General features: G+C 44.3%; 1 protein-coding gene across 1 annotated transcript in view; it reads left to right on the top strand.

The window, feature by feature from the left end:
* Positions 1-13,810, top strand: part of MYL3 (myosin light chain 3) — a 185,604-nt gene that overhangs the window by 159,209 nt on the left and 12,585 nt on the right. Inside the window, exon 6 of the mRNA XM_069210955.1 lies at positions 10,784-10,819. Coding sequence (XP_069067056.1) covers positions 10,784-10,812 — 29 coding nt within the window. The 3' untranslated portion in view covers positions 10,813-10,819. The remainder of the gene's footprint in view (positions 1-10,783; positions 10,820-13,810) is intronic.

The raw sequence follows: 13,810 nt of genomic DNA, 5'->3' as shown, positions 1-13,810 counted from the left end.
TGGGATATTGAACATGTTATGAACAAAAAAGATAATGACTTATTAATGGTATTTTCAACACAATTTTACTTCACTGTTTTTGTGTATTATTTGTAGACATGATATTACTTCACTTTGCTATGTATTATAATGAACATATTTCATGATATAAAATTGTGTATATTCCCTTGTACTTTAATTTCCATAATTTCAGAAAATATCTCTGTGTTCTTTACTTAAACTGGCATTGTGCGCAAATATCTCTCGCTAGTTTTATTAAGCAGCGCATAGTTGTATAGTGTGGTCTTATCAATATGTAATCATAGTTCCATTGCTTTTCTGTGTCTAGGTAATACTTCCCCCACTTTCTTGGTTAGCAGGTGTTGCATGTGGCCTTGCTAGATTATACAGTTTCTAAAACATGCCTGATCCTAGGCACATTTTTTGGAGGTCATTGAAGAAATGATTTTACATTTAAAGTGCTGACAGTACTATCAAATCTAGAGTCTGAACTCAAATGGTGGACTGTACACCAAATATATTTAAAATACATTTATCTAGTGTTTCTACCCCTGATGAGGTGTTGAAGCACTGCAAGGTGAGTATCATGCCACTCCAGAGCCCAAAGTTAGTAGTCAGTGAATTAGTTATTGGGGTTATTTTTACATGCTCATTGTTAGAAATGGGGTATTTAGTTGGAAGTCAGGTTATCCCCTGTTCAAATAAGGACCCTCACTCTAGTCAGGGTAAACGAAAGTCACACAAAAAGCACAGCAGGCTTTGCGTGGATTTCTGACCTTTTCCACCAGCTGCACCTTTCAAGGGCCCAGAGACAGGTTAGGACACCACTTGGCAGGCAGAACTCTCAGCAGAAAGCCCAGGTGCTGGCAGAGAGAAGTCTTTGTTGTCCCTGAGACTACAACAACATGAGGCAAGCTCATTTCAAGCCCTTGGAGATTCTTCACCAGTGGGAAGTCACACATAATTCAGTCTTTGTTCTCTCTCAGGGAGAAGCAGCTACTTCAGGCCAACCCAGCAAAGCACAGTCACAAGCAAAGGGGCAGTACTCCTCCTCAAGCTTCATCGGCTCTTCTCCCGGGCAGAGGCTCCTCTTGGTTCCAGAAGTAATCTGAGTTTCAGGGGTTTTGGGTCCTCTTCTTATACCCCTTTCTGCCTTTGAAGTAGGCCTATTTCAAAGAGAAGTCTCTGTTGTTTTCAAGATCCTGCATTGCCCAGGCCAAGCACCAGACACACACCAGGGGGTTGGAGCCTGCATTGTATGAGGGCAGGCAGAGCTCTTTCAGGTGACCACTCCTCCCCTACCCTCCAGCCCAGATGACCCATCAGGATATGCAGGCTACACCCCAGCTCCCTTTGTGTCACTGTCTAGAGGAGAGGTGCAAACAGCCCAAGCAGCCCACTGTCAAACTGACCCAAACAGGGATTCCACAAACAGGCAGAGTCACAGGATGGTTTAAGCAAGAAAATGCCTAGTTTCTGATAGTGGCATTTTCAAACACACAATCTAAAAACCAACTTCACTAAAAGATGTATTTTTAAAATGTTAGTTGAGAGACCCTAAACTCCAAATTGCTATCTGCTCTCAAATGGAATCTGCGCTTTAATGATGTTTATAGGCAGCCCCCATGTTAACCTATGAGTGAGATAGACCTTGCAACATTGAAAAATGAATTTTGCAGTATTTCACTGTTAGGACATGTAAAACAGATCAGAACATGCCCCACCTTTAACATACACTGCACCCTGCCCATGAGGCTTTCTAGGGCCTACCTTAGGGGTGCCTTACATGTATAAAAGTGGAAGGTTTAGATAAGTCTGACAAGTGGGTACACTTGCCAAGTCAAATTTGTTGTTTAAACTGCACACACAGACACTACAGTGGCAGGTCTGAGACATGTTTACAGGGCTACTAATATGGGTGGCACAACAAGTGCTGCAGGCCCACTAGGAGCATCTGATTTACAGGCCCCGGGCACCTCTAGTGCACTTTACTAGGGACTTACTAGTAAATCAACTTACATATAGAATTTATACAGGGAACATTCACACTTTAGCACTGGTCAGCAGGGTTAAAGTGTCCAGAGCAAACAAAACAGCAAAGACAGAGTCCAGCACACAAAAGCACCCTGGGAAGCAGAGGCAAAAAGTAAGGGGAGACCATGCCAAAGATGCCAAGTCTAATACTCATTCAATGTATTCACTCCAGTTGCTTTGGGGTACGTTATTTACATTGATGAGATGGGGCTATGTAAGAAATTGCTTGCTGGAATGAATATAGTTATAGTTTCCAAAGAGCCTAATATGGATTGGCATAAGATTTAGAGTGATTTATATACAGGGGAGGTAGGTAGAAGGCAGAAGGGAAGCAGAGGCTCATTTAAAAATAGGGGATGAAGTTTCATTTATGTCAATTTTTCACACAGGATTTTAAAGAATTCCAACAGGTTGAGCATTTGTGCATGCAGTTTGTGAATGTTGAAAGGAACAGTTTCAAACTCTGCTCCTAAAGAATGTAGCCTATACAATCATTCTTGGGTCACTTACGAGGTGATACAGATACCGATTGCAGTGAAAAAAGAATCCCAGTGCTTGTTGAGTCGCCCTTACAAGTGACTGTTAAGCAGTGCAACAAATAAGCCATTACATGGAATTACAATTTGATAACACCCAAGAAAGACCCCTTTTATATATCTACTATAGCAACATAATCAATACTATAAATTATAGTTTTGGTTTATGCAAATCATACGCACCAAATATAAACTACACATATAATATAAACATGTTATTTAACACCCACCAAGGTAAAAATATAACAAGGCAACTGACACAGTGCAGCAATCATTAGTATATTCAATGCATGTTTGTGACCCATTCAAAACCTGGTTCGGAAGGTGCTGTCCACTCTGTTCACCTGAAGAGCAACCCCATAGAGCAGACACCATATCCAGCAGAATAGATGTGCCTGAGGTCACCCTCCAGCATGAACCTTGCCTTGTAAATATTTGCATTCATTAATGCTGAGCTGCTTGTCTAGGAAGATTGTGTGCAGTTTTTTTTTTTTTCGGTGCATACACAAACATTGAGCCAAACATTTTGAAAAGATAGTTAAGGGTTACATACCTCAACAATTGAAAATAAATTGTTAAAAACCATTACAAACTTTCAAATTTTACTCTAAAATCTACTGAAATTCAACAGTTGTGAGTAGCAACCCAATCAAAACATGCCTCACTTTTCTGCTAATGGCCTCACATATGTCACAGATGACATCATTAACCATTTCATGGGCAACATTGGTTACATCACATATCATCTGACCATGAACAGCATCAGTGACATCAATGGCTAGAACATAATCACCCATGTCCTGACCTGTTTCTCAGCCCTAATTTGGATAGGGTTTTGCGTGCAGGGATGGGTTCTTCTGTAGATCCTTGGACATGCCTCCATGCAGATGTAATCCAGAGATTATTTTCTTTGCACAGTGGGGTTGATATAGACCTCCACTTATGGCAGCATTCTCAGACTTATCACAGGGCCTGGCCTTTATCAAGGCACAGCAGCAATCTTTTATGTGTCTATGCACAGCAGGGTGGGAATAAGTCTGCACCTATGCCAGTGTCCTCATGTTTAGCACAGAGTCTGACCTTTGGCAGTGTGAAGAAACAATCTTCAGTCACAATTACCAAAAAACATTTTTCCATTTGCATCTTTTTCCCTCAAGTCTAGCTGTATGTTGAAACGTAGACTTTGCAATCTTCATCTATTGAGCTCTGCAATAATGATGTCCTATTCCATGACTGCTGTGGATTTTATGTAAAGCTGGCCTCAATTAAAATCATGAAAAAAGTTTTACAGGCATGTCTGCTTATTCGGCAGCAGAAAGGGAGCACCAATGTGCTAATTCAACTCGTAAATAAGAGAATGAGTCTGTCAATTCTAAAATTCTTGCTGGCAAACTGTTTTGTGCTGTAATATTGGTGGTAAAGAATCAGAGGGAGCATCCTTTTTTAAATCACTCATCTGAGACATCGTCCAAATTACCTTCCTTATCTAATCTAAATGCTGAGGTTGTCTTAATCCTAAAGTATGTACTGATAACTAGGATAACAGATGCACAGTTCGAGCCTAAGCTCACATATATACATAATCTATTTATTCTAAATAGACAAAAAGCATGCTTGCATTTTCAGAGAGTCCAATAAATCAGCAATGAAATTTGGACCATCATTGGCTCTTTCCAGAAAACTTCACTATTTTGCAACAACAGGTGGCAGAGGTGGAACAGAAGATTGTAGAGGAAAACAATATAAATATAATGACACAATAATGCATTATCTATCAGTCACACGGCAAGCTAAAATAAACCTCAAGACATGCAAACAAAAATTCAAGAAGGTGTTGGGAGGATGGCCTGCAGGGGGCTAGAGATGAGGGAACCAGAAACCAACGACAGGGAGCCCGAAATGGGACACACACCCACCTACTTGGGAGGCCCAGAGGCATACATAGGAGGCCCAACCCTAAGAACCGTGACGTTTTGGGCAAAATTACCAGAACATAATTTAACCTCTGCATATTGTGGAGCATAGGGGTGGGGAGGTGGAAAGAGGAGGGAAAGGGAAATGTGACTGAATATCACAATAACTAACTTGTTTTGATTATGTTTGGTTTGAAATGTTATTTGATGGTTGTATGACAGACCCATGCATGCCGGAACCACACATGTCTTAAATAACACAGTCAGAACCACAAACGCATCTTTTCCATGCATGCCTTTACCACGCATGCCTTTACAATGAATTTTGTAGTAAAAGCATTCTTAGTAAACACATATGTCTTTACTAAGAATGCTTTTACAACAACATTTGTTGTAAAGGCATCCGTGGTAAAGGCATGCATGGAAAAGATGTGTGGTTCTGTGATACATCCTCCCTTTTAACCTAAAAGGTGCCCCAAATCCCCACCTGCCCTGAGGACCAAAACTACCCCCACCCCTAATAAGTAAACTAACAGACACCCACCACCCGCCACCCACTCTGAGCCCTAAAACCTTCCCCAACCCTTAATAACTAAACTACACCAAACCCCCACCCTCCCTAAGCCCTAAAAAAACCTACTCCAACCCCCTATCCTGCCCCTAAAAACTAAACTACCCAGACACCCCCACCCACCCTGAGCCCTAAAACCTTCCCCACCCATTTTAACTAAACTACCCTGACCCCACACCCACCCTAAGCAAAATAACTACCCCATCCCCCCACCCCTGCCCCAAAAAACTAAACTACTCTGACACACCCCACCTGCCCAAAGCCCTAAAACCTTCTCCCACCCTTAATAACTAAACTACACCGATCCCACCCATCCTAAGCCCTAAAAATAAAAACTACCCTGATCCCCCTCTAAAACGAAATTACCCCAGCACTCTCCATCCACCCTTAGTTCTAAAACCTTCCCTTACCCCTAATAACTAAACTACCCTGACACCGACCACCCACCCTAAGCCCTAAATCCTTCCCTACCCGTAATAAGTAATCTGCTCTGAACTAAGCCCTAAAAAATAAACTACCCGACCCCCAACACTCCAACCCCAAACAAATAAACTACCCTGACCCACCACCCTCTCTAAGCCCTAAATCCACCTACTGCTAAAAACTACCCCTCAAACCCTGCCCCAACCCTGCTTACCTCACTGCATCCTCTCCCTATCGTTCCTCCTCTTCTCTCCTTCCTCCTCCCACCCTTCCTCAAACCTTCCCCACTCCAAAAAATGAACTACCCCACCTTCCCACCCTGCCCTCAAAAAATAAACTATCCTGACCCCCAACCACTATCAGCCCTAAAAAAAACTACACCGATAAGCACTAAAGCCAACTACACTTACCTCACTGCATCCTCTCCCGATCCTTTCTCCTATCCTCCTGCCCTTCTTTAAACCTTCCCCAACCTCTAAAATATAAACTACTCTGCCCCCACCCTAAGCCCTAAATAAAAATTACCTGAATCCCCCAACACTGCCCCTAAAAAAGCAGCTTACAACCCCACCCACCCCAACCCCTTAATCCACCCCATCCTTAAAAACCACCCCCAACCCTGTCCCAGCCCCACTTACCTCACCCTGTCCTCTCCCAATCCACTAGGGGGGTTGGGGTTCCAAGAGATCCTTATGGGCTGCAGCATTTCTTTTGCCCTCCATAAGAAGCTCATAAAAACATTTCTTCAGGACTGCCATTGCAGCCTGGGTGAAATAGTATAAGCACTATTTCACAGCCATTTTCACTGCACCAGGTCACTTATAAGTCACCTGTATGTCTAACCTTCAGACCCTGATGGCTAGGTGCATAGTACCTGTGTATGAGGGCACCCCTGCACTAGCAGAGGTGCCCCCATGTCATCCAGGCCCATTTGCCTGGACTTCCTGAGTGCGGGGACGCCATTATAAGTGTGCACTACATATAGGTCAATACATATATGTAGCTTCACAATGGTAACTCCGAATAGGGCCATGTAAGGTGCCTAACAACTGGGAATTGTAACCCAATACTGATTCTAGTATTGGTCCTCAAATTCCATGCACTTTGGGGGCTCCATCATGGCCCCCCAGTACTGCCATCCCAGTCTTCTAAGGTTTTTACTGCAGCCCCAGCTGCTGCCACCTCACATTCAGGCTTCTGCCCTGCTGGGGCTTGAGCAGCTCAATCCCAGAAAGGCAGTACAATGCATTTCCTTTAAAAGAAGGGTGTTACACCCCCTCCCTTTGCAAATAGGTGTTACAGGCATGGAAGGGGTAGCCTCCCAGAGCCTCTGGAAATGCTTTGAAGGGCACAGATGGTGCTCTCCTTGCATATTCCAGTCTACACTGGTTCAGGGACCCCCACTCCCTGCTCTGGCGCGAAACTGGACCAAGGAAATGGGAGTATCCACGCCCTTGTCCATAACCACCCCAGGAGTGGTGCCCAGAGCTCCTCCAGAGTGTCCCTGGGTTTTGTTATCTTGGATTCCAAGGTGATAGGGCACTCTGGAAGCACCTGAGTGCCCAGTGCCAGCAAGTGATGTCAGAGACCCCTCCTGATAGGTGCTTACCTGGTTAGGTGACCAAGCCCCCTCTCATGGCTATTTAGGGCCTCTCCTCTGGGTGTTTCTTCAGATTCGGATTGCAAGACTCCAGCAGGAATGCTCTGCATCCTTTACTTCATCTTCTACCGACAGATCAATCACTGACTGCTCCAGGAACTCTACAAAACTACAACAAAGAAGCAAAAAGGACTTCTGAAACATTGCAACTTCAGCTCCTGCCAGCAATGCAACAGTTTCCAGATTGTGCATAGTCCAAGGATTGCCTGTCTTCAGCCTGCACCAGACGAACCAAAGGAATATCCCGTAGAGTGACGGAGTCACTTCCCTGCTTCAGCAGGCATCTCTCTGCAGCAATGACTGGTAGCTTGGACCCCCTCTCCAGATGACAGGCAACACAGGTGGTGGACTAAAGTGACTCCGGCACTCCCACTGTCCAGCTGTCAAAACTTGGTGGAGGTAAGAGCTTGCCTCCCCATGCAAGCCAGTACCCCTGTGCACTGCGTGACTTGCAGCTGCTAAGGCTTGTGTGCGACCATCCAAGAAGTTCCTCATGCACAGCACAGCTTAGGTCCTCAGAACTCCATCCTGTGACGCACAGCTTCCTGAGTTGTTCTACAGTGGCGTGGGAATCCTTTGTGTCGTGTTGCATGGGCCTTCATTTGCACCTCCTTTATCCTCATGCTGTGGGACTCCTGTGTGCGCTGCCTGGTCTTCTGAGGGCTCTCTGGGTTGCTGAGAAACCCCCCTTTCTCCCTATCCTCGTTAGAGGCCTCCAGGTCCCTTCCTGTTCCCGGGCAGTGCCATTTTCCGCTAACAGCAAGCTATGCATTTACCAAGGCTTGTTGGCAGAACACAGCGATGCAAACCAGACTGCATTCATCCATCTGGCGTGGGACATCTTCTGCATCAACCAGGAACCCACATCTGTCTTCTTTGTTTAAATACTGACTTTGTCTTCTCACCGGTGGTTCCATTTTTGTACCTTCATCCAGGTTAGCAGAGGGTCCTCTTCTCCCTGGACTCTTAAGTGCTTCTTGGAATTGGTCCCCTTCTTCCACAGGTCTTCAGGTCCAGGAATCCATTGTTGATGTCTTGCAGTCTCTTCTGGTTCTTGCATTATCTTCTATCACGACTTCTAGTGTTTTTTAGGAAATCTGCTGTATTTTACTCCTGCTTTCCTGGGCTCTCGGGTGGGGTATTTTACTTACCTTTGGTGTTTTCCTACACTCCCAATGCTCCTATACACACTACACTTGCCTAGGTGGGAAACCGACTTTCGCATTTCACTATTTTAGTGTATGGCTTGTGTTCACCCTAGGCCAATTCCACTCTATTGTGATTTTCACTGTTTGCACTGTTTTCCGACTATTTACTCACCTGTTTTTGGTTACTTGTATATATATTGTGTAATTCACTTACCTCTAAGGGAGTATAGCCTCCAAAGTATTTTTGGCATTGTGCCACTGAAATAAAGTACAATTTTTTGGGTAACACTGAGTATTGTCTTTCATGTGTGTGAGTACTGTGTGACTACAGTGTTATTGCAAGAGCTTTGCATGTCTCCTAATTCAGCCTTGGCTGTTCTGTCTACAGCTACCTCTAGACAGCCTGAATTCTAGACACTGACTACATTTCACTAATAAGGGATAACTTGACTGGGTATAAGGTGTAAGCACCTCTGGTACCCACTACAAACCAGGCCAGCCTCCTACAGAGCCCTGCATTGAGCACTTTGTGTCTGCATTCAGAAGTGTCTGGTGCAACTCAGGTCATTACGCATCACACCTTGTGCCCATAACAGGAGGGCATGGAATTTGATAAAACTCTTCATGTGCAACCGAAACACCTGGGGAAGTCCAAGTCATCACACCTCAGACGTGGTGCCTCCTGTCCTGGGAGGTGCCAAATTGGTAGCTATCTTTGAAGTGGAGTGTTTGGCTTGGCTGGGCACCACTGTGAAAAGTGTGTCCCAAGGCTACCCTCCCCCTGCGCATTGCAGGCCTAGGTCTGCGCCGGAGGGTTGAGGTGGAGACCCCTGAGTGAACTTCCTGAGTGGGGACCATACCTCCATTGGCTGACTGTTACCTAATCAGCCATTCTCTCCTTCTTCCCTCATACCTTTGCCCTAGGATCTTGACTAAGTGTAACCACCAGCCACGAGCATCCTAGTATCTGGGGAAGGGTTGCTTCATTTCTAACTTTTAGGGAGCAGGAATTTGGTTGAAGGTGGAAGAAGGTTTGGTTCCAAGAGGAGTCTGTGAACTCATTTACACCTCACCTGCTGGTTGTAAGAGCACTGCATTAGGGTACTGGAAGCAAGTGTGTGCAAGTGTATGTAGGCATGTGCAACTGACATCCATGGAACCATGTAGCGTCGTGTAGCAAGTGTGTGGGAGTGAGTGTCTGGGCTTGATTTAACTGCACCATTGCTGTGTACGTTGTTTACTATTGTTGTTGACATTGATGTTTACTGGTGCACCTAGGCCGCACAGCTATTTCAAAAGTGCATTAGTTCACTGTATGTATACATTGTTGCTATTGTTGGGAACCTGGATGCATCCTACAACTCTTTTATATAATTGGGGTGGGTCTCCTGCTGCCAATGTGATAGTACTATATGTGGGTGCGGGCATGGAAAGTATATTTTTCTCACATGTGCATACTGCTGATTTCGCACTAACATTGTTGGGCCTCGTAATATTAGTCATATTTCTGAATGTGATTTATGCCCATATTTACACAATGTTCATGTGGTGTGAGTTCATGTGTGGGTTGAATACAAACTTTATTACATACACCTCACTTGAAGTCTTGTCTGTGACTCTCAGTTTGCTTTTTGTGTGGTTGTGCTGTGCCAAAGATTTACACATTGCCTCTGTGATAAGCCTAACTCTGTTCCAAGCTACCCAAGGGTGAGTGCAGGTTATTGTAATCACCCACCCTGGGTAGGTTCTGCCTGGCTAGAGACTCGCCTCAGCCAACCAGAACATGCCGCCTCCAACACATGCCTAAAAAGGGAAGAATACTATAGCTCATTTTAGCACATCCCATGCCATCAACCTATCTATCTACTCGGGCATGCACAAAGAAATCTACCATCCTCCAATTTTAACCACTCATCCAGTCAACCATCTATACATTAATTCTTCCACACATCAGCCCAGTGATGAAAACCAACTATCCATCCATCCATTTTTCTGTCATAAATCTGTTTCATAGTCTCCGTGTCAGGCTGGTCTAATTCTTAGATCTATGCATCGGTTTGTGTCACATATGTATGTTCATTTGCTTTGCTGTCTCTCTCTTCACTTATTATGTTTCATATCAGTGAATCTATATACTGCGCTCCACAGGCTTGTTAAAAGCTTGCGACTTGTGTTACATCATCCCCTTCAAAAACAAGAAATTAAGATGTACTTTGCAGCGCACAAATATGTGTTTTTTCTATTGGAAAATGTGTTTGCCTTTGCTAAGTGTACCTAACACCAATTGTGTAACCACATATATTTACCTTCTTTAGAAATGTCATACACATTAATCCAGTCTCCTATTCCACAGGTGTAATGCTATTATGCAAAAAGTAATATAATATTAGCTTGAGTGTTGCACTGGTAAGCAAATAGTGAATAGGGCCTTGTGGAACCTAAGTACCATCATATGGGAGTGATCTATTTTAACTGTTCCCTTTTGTTTACTTTTCCAGCATTTGTAAAGCACATCATGGCCAGCTGAACATATGGTAAGCTCCCTTATATTGCAGTCCTCTTTGTTGCAGCATGAAAAATGGGTTTATAAATTATTGTCCCATTCTGTTATTGTTTTATGTGTTGTTTGTTCTAGGGCAACTGTTAATATTACTCACTTTACAATTGTAGAGAAATACAAGATATCACGATTATTTTTTAGATATTGTCATAAAACAGGTGTTCATTTTTCACCAACAAAATGGCACTCATTTTATTGACTTTGGAAGGATGTAATGCTGAATAGATCAACCAGGATTTTAACCTGTGTCTATGAGGTCAACCACAGATCCATGCAGTGGACCTAATAATCACCAGATCAGACACAATGTGCAGTGCTAGCTTTCAATAGCAAACATCCTTTCCCTCGTTCTGAGGTGATTAAGTGGTGTGTTTTGGAAAGTGCCCAAAGGTGCAGTGGCAGCACATGCCAGCTTTGTGTGCCAATAACACACTGTGGTATTACAGAAGGGGGCCGCAGATGCTTGTGCAGCCCCTTCGATCATACTGATAGCACTGGTGCATATGTAGCACCAGCGCTATCGTGAGAGGGTGTTCCCTCATTTGCATGTGTGTGTTTCCACATGCAAATGAGAGAATCACTTTGTCTTTGCACCCACGCCATTTACAGACGCAGGTGCAGAGGCAAACATGCCCCTAGGAGGCACTCTGAAAATGCTCCACAAAAAGGTAGAGCACAGGTCACTAGACAGAAACCCTCTTGAGGTGTGAACCCTGCCCCAAACAACTACTTGCAGGTGAGTGAAGTCACTCACTGCACCCGCCTGCAATGAGATCTTGAATCCCTCTTAAAGTGCAGAAGGGTTTCCTCCTGCACATAGAAACCCAGAGCAGCTTTGAAGCATCTGATCTATATTTCACTCCCTCAGACTTTAAGGCAGGAAAAAAAGTTCTTGGCCTTTAGAAAGACAGTTAAAACTTGGCTTTCCCCGCGTTAATCCAGGTTTCTACCTTCTTTGTCGCGATCTGTCATTTACTCCATTCCTTTGAGGGCTTCGATGCTTCGGCCGGAACACGCTTTATAAATACCAAATACATACATACATACATGCATACATACATAAAACCAAGAGCTAATTGCAGTCTCCAAATGAAAGACCCATTTAGTTAAGAAGTATGAGATTCTGACTGTAGCTGTGTATAGGATATTGGCAGTATGACACTTTGAAGCATTTTCTTCAAGATATAGGCCACCATTATGACAATAGCGGTAAAAACGGCCTTCTGCTGTGGGGACGGCCGCCAAAAGACCGTTGCGGCAGCTACCATCCATCCGCCATAATATAACCCCAGCCGGATATCTTCCACAAGAAGGCCGGAAATCTGTCTGTGGCCAAACTGGTGGATGGCGGTAAGGTGGCGCTGCTACCACCAGCAGCGCCACGCTAGTAGATCGCTGCCAGCCATATTCTGAAAAATAATACAGCCTGGCGGTGTTCTGCTGGCGGGCACTGCTTGCGGTAGCGACGCCCCATAGCATCCCATACCGGAAGACACCCTGGATTCAGGTAAGTTGGGTTTCTGACAGGGGGGGGAGTTTTGTGTGTGTGTGTGTGTGGGTGTGGGGTTGTATGTGTGAGTGCGTGCATGAATGTGAGTGTGTGTTTAGTGTTGTTTGCATTTGTGTATGAATGTGTGTGAGTGTGTGTATGAATGTGTGTGAGTGCGTGTATGTATGGAAATGTGAATGCGTGTCTGTGTGTATGTTCTGATGTGTGTGTGGATGTGTGCGTGAATGAATTAATTCATGCGTGTATGTATGTGTGGATGAGTGTGTGTCCGTGTGTGTGTGTTTATGGGGGCTGTGGATGTAGGGGAGGGTGGGGGGTGTCTGGGAAGTGTTGGGAGGAGGGGGCCTCCTATCAGTGACAGGGAAAGAATTCCCTGTCACTGATAGGGCCTACCACCATGGTTTTCGTGGCATTACGAATGCCACAAAAACCATGGCAGTAGGCAGGGTCATGATACCGCCAGCTGCACAATGGCGGCCGCCTATCTCCAGACCGGCGGCTGCTACCGTCATGGCAGTCGGAGTGGTACATTGGCGGATTGGCTTCAGCCAACCCTCCAATGTCATAATGTGGCGGTAAGTACCGCCAGCCTGTTGGCGGTACTACCACAATATTAGCTTTGACCGCCGGGGTCATAATGACCCCCATAGTCTTCTGGGATTAAGAGGTTCAATTAGTTTCAAATTCAGTAATTCCCAGGGTGTATCCCAAATTATTTTTACATTTTTTTTTCTTTTTTGAGTCTGACACACGTGAGACATTTGCCAAACTTTCATAGATGTCCCGTCAGCTCTATTTAGAATGTCCACTCATGTGTACACTCTTGATAGTCTATGAGAGTCTCATGTTTTTTACAGTACCCTGACCTTAAATATTTAAAAATTACCACATACATTTATTGCTCTGATGAAATGTTTATCTGGTTGACAAGAGTGCCTTAACTTCCTTAATAGTTACTAGGTTGGATGAAATTCCCAATATTTATTTATATATTTTTAATGAGGCCATCTGGTTTCTGTTACATTCATAAAGTACTCCAATGATTGCTAATATGGTGTCAGACTTTGTGAAACTTATTGTAGTGGATATTACCAATCAGTTCCTGTGTTGCAGAAGGCATAGTGAACTACAATAGTCAATTACCACAACATTGTTTTCCCTTGTTGCCAAATATGCACATGTTGGTTGCTTAAGGATTTTTAATTGAGTTGTGAAAAATATGCATATAGATTAGATACACAGATGCAAATGCTGTAGGAGGGACATAAAGAATTAGTGATCTGGAGGCAGAGCTTGCCTCGCAAGGAGACGGCTGCATTTTGAAGAGGATCCTGGGAACCCCAGCATCATACTGGAGAATCCTCCCAGCTGGGGACTCCTGGGGTCTTTGTGGCAGTGCTATTATCACCCCTCAATCTTTAATACAACCTCCCTCCCCGTTCCAGAACTCGTTGA

Source organism: Pleurodeles waltl, chromosome 10 (genome assembly GCF_031143425.1).
Source record: "Pleurodeles waltl isolate 20211129_DDA chromosome 10, aPleWal1.hap1.20221129, whole genome shotgun sequence".
NCBI classification, from domain to species: domain Eukaryota; kingdom Metazoa; phylum Chordata; class Amphibia; order Caudata; family Salamandridae; genus Pleurodeles; species Pleurodeles waltl.
Note: the sequence above shows the minus strand (reverse complement) of the source record. Positions and strands in the feature narration are given on the sequence as shown.